The sequence below is a fragment of the Arachis stenosperma genome, chromosome 1 (assembly GCF_014773155.1).
Source record: "Arachis stenosperma cultivar V10309 chromosome 1, arast.V10309.gnm1.PFL2, whole genome shotgun sequence".
NCBI lineage: Eukaryota > Viridiplantae > Streptophyta > Magnoliopsida > Fabales > Fabaceae > Arachis > Arachis stenosperma.
In genome coordinates, this window is record NC_080377.1 from 16992813 (window position 1) to 17001014 (window position 8202).

Genomic DNA, 8202 nt, shown 5'->3' on the forward strand with positions numbered 1-8202 from the left:
TTTTTCTCCCCTGCTAGCTTCAGCTTCACCCTTCTCGTAAAAAAAATTTGACCTATTATTTAATTTACCATTATGATATATATAAACAACTAAATCAAATTACTATGCAACACAACTATTAAAAAATAAAAATATTTTTCTGGCTTTTATGTATTTATTTATTATCATTGAAGCAATCAAGCATTTTACCCTTATAAGGAGGGTGGGTATAGTAGCTAGCATCTTTTATTTCTCTTTGGCAAAGTTTCCAAGACCAATCACCCACGAAGCAAAGAGAAATAATATAAGAGGAACAAATTGACAACCATGTGAATATGTGATAGCAATATATCCCAAATTAAGAAACGAATAGGTGCTGTCATAAATACCATAACGCTGAAAAGCAATAAATCGGAATTATATATATATATATAAGATCGGAAAATTTTAGAATATATATAATATAATATATATCTAGTTAAAGATTTTCGTCCGTTTGTTAGTTGACTGACCCAGACCCATTAGACCATTGCATTGAGTTCCTAATTTGGGTCACTTTTCCTTCTTGCATGTGTTATCTGCTTCTTTCACCTCAATAGTAAAAGCTTTTGTTCTTGTATATAGTAGTAGGGGTTCTGAGTCTGGGTTGGACATAACAATAGTGTTGCTTCCATCTTTACATGCCAAAATAAGAAAATTTTAAAGAAATGTAATGTTTGGATGACAAACCTTTCTAAACACACTATATCATCATCACCTTAGGATAAAATTGTAGGTCCCACAACAAGAAGTGCAAATTCACATTTCTTCTCCCAATTCTGGTGAGTGACATCAATGGTATGTTTGGAAAAATACTACGTCATCCGAACATAATTTTGTTACTAAGGGGCAGAGTGAGCATGTATGTTATATAATCATTATTTTTAATTAGAAAATATAAAATGGGGAGGCAGGAAAATTTTTAATTTTTAATTTTTTTGAGTAAATGTCATTTTCCACTTTGATGATTTGCTTCAAAGATAATAAGTCCTTTCACAATTCACAAATTTCTAATTGGTCCCTAACTATTTAACTAACGGGTCTAAGTAGCCTCTATAAACAAAAATCTACTAATGTATCAAAAGCTGCTTAGACCAGTTAATTAAATAGTCAGAAACTCATTAAAAACTTTGGAATTAAAAAGAAACATTTCATCTTTCTAACAAATAATCAAAATAAAAAATGACATTTATATTTTTTTTTTCCATATATGTAAAGAAGGGTAAGGGTAAGAGTGGAGTGAGTTAGGAGGGTCTCATAATTGTGTGGAAGCCATTTTTCTGCAGCCAACCTTGGTGATGAGAAGAGGGTCTAATAATCTGTGGTGGGAATCCTGATGATGCTGCAGCAGTGGCCAAATAATGGTGTGGAGGTCCTGGTTGCAACTGTTGTTGATGATGATCCGCCATTGATAATGAAAGATCATTCCCAATGCGACCCCCATTACTACTGCTGCTGGAGAACTGCACTTGGGTAAATAAATAAATAAATAAATAAATAATAGAATGACTCATTTTGTTACTCATTCTGAACTCATTAGTCCTCTATTCACATGTGCAACAAGGTTAAAAAAAGTTTGTCAAATAAGTATATACATAAAGGGCAAAGAATCATCTTGCTTTCTGTGTATAACTCAATATATATCAACAATCATGTGTTAGGCTATTATTTTTTCTTCATCCACTAAAAGTTTTCTATACCGAACGATTTTTTATTGGTAATAATTGTCAAAAAAAAAGGGTAAATAGTGTTAATAATTTGAAATTTTAGTTAAAAAGCTTTATAACTATAGAAAAATACGAATAAAAATTAAGAAAACGTATAAAATCCACACACATATATATTAATCATCCTCATAATTGTTCCAAATTGTCTAAATAATACAACTGTGCATATGATTTTTTTTTCTTGTGTACAGAAAAGATCTGGCCTTATGTGTATATGATTAAAAACAATCATGAACAGCTAAATCATAAATGATAATTGTACTTTTTCTTTTTTGGTAGACATCAAGCTTATTCACTTCTCTTCACTAATAAATAGATTATTTTCACACCCGACCAATTAGCAAAAGAGGTGAATAGGCTCGATATAAAAAATAGCCATACTAAGAGTATATCAAAATAATTGAGTGTAAAATATATATTGAAATACAAAATATACATTAAAAATAGTTAAATTATACATGTATTTATATACAAACATATTATGGCTGATTTTTTATGTGCACATAATATTTTTATAATAAAAATTGAAAATAAAAAGAGAAATAACTTTAGAAAAATAATAAATCACAATTCTAATAAACATATATGAAATTTCAGGAATAAGAGTATACTATATGTGTTGATGATAATGGGTGGTTGTTCTTGATCTATGTCTCACCCATTTTGATGCATGATGAGCTAAAGGGAGATTTAATGGGAGAGGTACCCACATAAAAATTTGGTGGTTGAAGATGTGCAAAATTGTGAAGCATTTGAGGCTCCCCTGGGGACCTGTAGGGTCCATATCTTTGCGTTTCATTAGATGCTGAACAAGTAGTAGAATGGATGTGGGTTTGACTCAGCATCCTCAAGGCTTCACTCTCTCCGTGCAAATCCCTTCCTCCATGTGCTTCCATGTTTCTATTGCACGGTTTTGGTAGGATATTCACCAGCTAGATTAAAAATATATTCAAAAACCAAATAAATTAGGAAATTCGACAAAGTAAATCAATTATGTGCGCTTTTAAATAATTGTTTATTCAGACAAAGTAGTACATTGAAAAATCTGTGTATTTTTGTGTGCATGTAGATTTTTTTTTTATAAATTGTGTTCCAATATATTGTTTTCTTTACCATACTACTTTGTCCAAATAGAGAATTATTTGGAGCCGAGTAACAAGTAATTATTAACGAAAACCTTATAATTAATGAACCTTAGGCTTGCTTGCACCATTTCGCCAATTGGATTCAGATGGCATGAGCTGCTGGTGATGATCTTGAACATTTGTGGTGTGATTCCCCAATGCTCGATTATTGTTGCTAGATTTGAAACTTGAATTGCCCAAACTTAAATCTAGATTGTGATCTGCAGCATTACCTGTGGGTTCTACTGCCCAATAATATATTATTATTATTATTATTATTACATGTTAATGAAAATAATAAAAATAAGAGTAAATAAATACCTAATACTATCTCTGACCATTTATTTTTTTGTATAACTAGATCCACATTCTCATGTGAACATGATATTGTAAACTGAAAATGTCTTTATAAAAATAGCCACCATATTTAAAATAACATACAGAAATACTGATGTGTCATTTTTTATGGTTGAAAACGAGATTCTAATTTTATTTTGATTAAAAAATGAATTATGTATATATAAAATATTAGTTAGAAATTATTATTACAGTCAACATACACTACTCACCGGAATTAAGCTCATTTTCGTAGATGCTGGGATCAAAATTGGTGACGGCCTCTTTGCCGTTGCATTTTATTGCTGCTTTATCATAGGCCCTACAAAGAATGTGCAAGAAAAATTTAAAACCCTAGAAGATGGGCAATCTAGTAATTGAAATGTTAAAAAGTAAATAAGCAAATTGACAAGGCAACGAAAAGTAGATACCTTGCAGCTTCAATCTCGGTGTCAAACAAACCCAGATAGACGTACCTAGTGAAATCAAATTTATTACTAAGCTTAGACTCTATTTCATGACAAATATATTATATACATATATAATATAATAATTAAGAACTGCATGAAGAATCATATATACTTTTTCCCTAAAAATTGTCCCATTCGAGCTTCCCATCTTCCGCATTTGTGCAAAGTTACACCTCTATATTTAGAGCTTCCTCTTGGAAACCCAGTGCTTTGTCGGCGAAGAACGTGCACAAACTCTTCCTTAGTCAGATTGCTCATCTGTTTAAAACACACACCGCATTCAAATCCAGATTAATGTAAAATTAACAAAAAAATATTATTATAATGGTATATATAGAAGATAAGGTGTATGTAGTGCATCTTATACCACCACAGTTGAAGATAAACGCCTTTTATTTATTTATTTATTTATTTTTATAGAATAATAATAAATAAACGAAAATATTCACAACTTGCCTGCTTCAAGTCTTCTTCGTAGTCTTCAATGTTAAAGTTTATGTCTGCCTCCACTCCTCGGAACTTAATCGCTGCTCTATCGTATGCACTGGCCATATAGAAATTAAAAAAGAAAAAAAAAGGAAAATCCCTTGAGACTCAAAATTTCCCAGAAAGAAAGAAAGAAAAATAAAACGTTTATTATTTATTATTTATATATTATATATTTGATATTTGATTGGATTCTGTTGAAATTAAAGTTCTCACCGAGCAGCTGCATGTGCAGTGTCAAATCCACCTAGACAAATTTTACCCAGACAAAAACCATCTCGTCAGTCATCACAAGAGAAAATTTCCCCCACTACACACAAATAATAAAAACATGTATGTACACTCTTGTTTGTCTCTCTTCTTCTTCTACCAAATACACCCACAAAAGAAGAAAAAAAAAACGAAATTCCACACATGTTTTAGCCACTTATAACTATCCCCACACAAAATAATGCACATAATCATTAACATACATATAACAACTTACCCAGATACACTTGTTTTCCACAGTCCCTGCATCATCCAAGGACACAAAACGTAAATTAAAAAAAATAAAATAAAACTTCAATTGCAATAAGTTTCTATAAGTGTTGAGCTCTTTCTTTCTTTCAAAAAAAAAAAAAAAACCTTGAATTCCAAGAGTAAATGGACTAACCAAATATGAGACTCCCATCGACCGGTTCTTCTGTAAAAAGTGACTCCTCTGTACTGTGAGCTTCTTGACCGCGGTCCTCGGCGACTTTTTTTCATGGGTTGAGAAGCTTCCAGTGATGATTTTCCAGCACCAAGTGTTTCTGATTGGCAAAATTTCACGCCTACCCAGTGAGCACGTGGGAAAGTAGAGCCACCTCCGTCGCCGTCGCCGTCACCGTCACCGCCGCTTCCAGCCGGTGATGATGCGGCGGCCATATCAGCCTCCTCCATGGGGAAAAACTGCCGAGTCACTACCTGGCTGTGGTTCTCACTATCCATGGAATCTTCATCTTCATCTTCTTCATCATCATAACCGTGGGTTACTGAGAACCCGAATATCTTGCTTCTTCTACTCTTCTTCATGTCCGTTGTTGCTCTTACGACGCTACCTTCTTCTTGTTGTTCTTCTTCTTCTTCTGATCCGTCTTCGATGACAACTGCGGAGGAGCTTGAATTGGAAACAGATCCAACTCTCTTTCCCTTATGATTATTATTGTTGTTGTTGTTGTTATCGTCGTCTCCGTCTATGGAGTTCTTGAGAGAAGAGCAACCTTCTTCGGATTCCTCAACCTTTCTCCTCCGATCGGGTGAGTCATTGAGATCCCACATTCTTTTTTCTCTCTGATCTCTTTCTCTCCCCTTCAGCTGCAGTTACAGTTATAGTTACAGGCCTTATTGAAAAGAGAAGAGAAAGAGAAGAGAAACCAGTAAGTAACAGATTTTTTTTATTATTATTTCCCACTCTCACATCAGGAATAATAATTAAAAAAATAAACGCTCTCTCTCTCTCTTGGTTAATATTTTTTTTTTGAAAATAAAAAGTTAATTTGGGTTGGCCTGCAGTGCTGCAGAGGAAGGTTAAACTCTGTGTGTGTGTCTCGGGGTGCGTATTGTGCTTTTTCTCTCTTGATTGGAATAAAATAATATATATACAGAGAGAGAGTATGTGAGAAGAAGAAAAAAGGAGGAGGAGGTTGTGGACGGAAAGGTTGAGTGTGTAGTAGGAAAAATTCACAGAAGAAAATCAAAACCTAGGACGAGTTATAGAGAGAGAGAGGGGGGAGGGGTAGGTGTTGCAAAAATGTAGTAAAAGAGATGTTGAATGATGTTTGTATTCCACAAGTGCCCAATACAGCATAGACGAGGCCAGTTTGAGCAAGCTTAGCCGAAAGCATCTCACCCTTCTCCCTTAACACTCTTACATACACACGATGCCTTTCTTCTCACTCCTCACTCCTCTCTCCTCTCTCCCCCCACTTCCTTCTCTTTTCAATACACACATAATTTCACTCTCTTCAATTCAATGTCCTTTTTTCTTAATTTAATTTTTATGTATTTTAGTATAATACAGTTTTCCAAGTATATTCAATTATATATTTTTGATAGCCTGAATAATTATTTATAAAAATAATATAATATTAATATATTAAAATTAAACTTTTTAAAGTATATTAGTGTGACTAATTAATAATCTTTATTTAGATTTTATTTTTAAAATAAGAAACATAGATACAGTTAAGACTGGAATTATTTTGTTGTCCCACAAATAATTTTAAAGCTGAGTTAACTTTATATTTGTAATAAAAAAATATTAATTTTATATATTCTCATCTTAAATGTGAAGTGCATATGTTAAATAATTATTGAATAAAGTATAACTGAGAAAAAGTTAAATAAAACATCCTTAAATTAATCTGACAAAATTATGGATAAAAAATTACTTATATTATTAAATTGTAAAAATACGTATTTTGATATTTTAATTTACTATTTTGAATTCAAGTTTTATGAACAACAAAATTTCTACCCGAAATAACTCTTTAATTTTTTTCATAAAACTCTAGCGGAGTTAAACCAAATTATTAAAACCAAGAGGGAGATGCCAATGATTCAGTCATAACTAAAATCTATATTCTCATGTATTTATTTAAGTTGTGTTTACCTTGTTACCGAGATTGAGAGAGAATTAAATGAGTGGCGGAAATTGGGAAAGAAAGAGCCATCTCTTTCTTAAACAACTTTCCCACGTTAACCAAATCGAAAAGCATCTGAGGGGGAGTGCGTCTCTCTCTCTCTCTCTCTCCAAAGCAAATTACCCAGTAATGGAAATAGACAGCGCAAGCAGTGCCAAAGATAGATAATTACCCAAAACTAGCTTTTGTTAGCTTGTAATCAATCGTTAATGATTTCTATGTAATAAATAATAAATAACTTAAACGCAAGTAATCACAAAGGTCCTCAACTCTCGTCGCATCCACGCCTCCAAGCATTTTTATCTTTTTAGGATCATGACTAAGTTTTACCCTGTGGGCGTACCCAAGTGGGAAAGTAATTTGGGGTGGCGGAGGAGGGTATTTTGGGGAATAGAGATGAATGATTTGTAATTGTGAGTGTACTAGATAGAGAGCACAGTGGAAAATGGGAAAGGGAAATGGAAATGTGTTAAGAGTTTGGGGTAGGTTTTGGCATCAGAAAAGGAAATGGGAATAATAGTAGTAAAAGGAAACTCTTTCCAGAAAAGTCCAATCCAAGAGTACGGGAAGAGGGCCACCTTTGCCTCTTTCGTTCTCCAAGCGACCAATGGCCTTCCTACGCTGTACCTCGTATTTATGACCCTTTCTCATTACCTCACTCTCACCACCCTGCGCGTGTTTCCCAAAACTATCTCTCTCTCTCTTTGATTTAACTAATTTATATCTTAAGAACATATATAATAATGAATTAATAATTAAAATTATCTCTTAAAAATTATTAGATCTTCATTTTGACCTCCAAAAAATAAAATTAATAAAAAAAAGTCTCTAAATAATACTTGCGTTGGTGGAGTTTATTTTTCTATCATTTCAGTTGATAAGGTAGCTAACATTTGCTGAGCTGGAATGTTAATTTACAGTGTGGCATGGTGCATGAAATTGTGATCAATACTTTTCACAACTCAAATAATCCCTAGTAATGGCCCCAAAGACTTGGTGCTCAATACCATGGCATAAACACAACTTCGCACAACTAACCAGCAAGTGCACTAGGTCGTCCAAGTAATAAACCTTACGCGAGTAAGGGTCGATCCCACGGAGATTGTTGGTATGAAGCAAGTTATGGTCACCTTGTAAATCTTAGTCAGGCAGACTCAAATGGTTATGGATGATATATGAATAAAAGATAAAGATAGAGATACTTATGTATTTCATTGGTGAGAACTTCAGATAAGCGAATGGAGATGCTTTGTCCCTTCCGTCTCTCTGCTTTCCTACTGTCTTCATCCAACTCTTCCTACTCTTTTCCATGGCAAGCTGTATGTTGGGCATCACCGTTGTCAATGGCTACAGTCCCGTCCTCTCAGTGGAAATG

General features: G+C 33.4%; 1 protein-coding gene across 3 annotated transcripts; it reads right to left on the reverse strand.

Moving 5' to 3' along the window:
* Positions 1–376: 376 nt before the first annotated feature.
* On the reverse strand, positions 377–6115 carry LOC130966393 (floral homeotic protein APETALA 2-like). 3 transcript variants are annotated; one of them, XM_057891192.1, is made up of 10 exons: positions 4817–6111; positions 4649–4674; positions 4378–4408; positions 4132–4219; positions 3788–3933; positions 3637–3681; positions 3439–3527; positions 2939–3114; positions 2456–2677; positions 377–1481 (listed from the first exon to the last, which is right to left on the reverse strand). In XM_057891192.1, exons 1-10 carry the CDS (start codon positions 5461–5463, stop codon positions 1263–1265), a joined length of 1689 nt encoding a protein of 562 aa, XP_057747175.1. In that variant the 5' UTR covers positions 5464–6111; the 3' UTR covers positions 377–1262. The 3 variants fall into 3 exon arrangements, with proteins under 3 accessions (XP_057747175.1, XP_057747178.1, XP_057747183.1); XM_057891195.1 differs by having other exon boundaries at positions 2939–3111; positions 4817–6110; XM_057891200.1 differs by lacking the exon at positions 377–1481 and having other exon boundaries at positions 2451–2677; positions 2923–3114; positions 4817–6115.
* Between the last annotated feature and the right edge of the window lie 2087 nt (positions 6116–8202).

Bases quoted from the DNA above. Each gene is read 5' to 3' on its own strand.
- LOC130966393 (XM_057891192.1), bottom strand. From the start codon at position 5,463: ATGTGGGATCTCAATGACTCACCCGATCGGAGGAGAAAGGTTGAGGAA. The intron at 3,682-3,787 runs GTATATATGATT...TGATTTCACTAG, and splicing joins GGACAATTTTTAGGGAAAAA to GTACGTCTATCTGGGTTTGT. The intron at 3,528-3,636 runs GTATCTACTTTT...CATTCTTTGTAG, and splicing joins ACCGAGATTGAAGCTGCAAG to GGCCTATGATAAAGCAGCAA.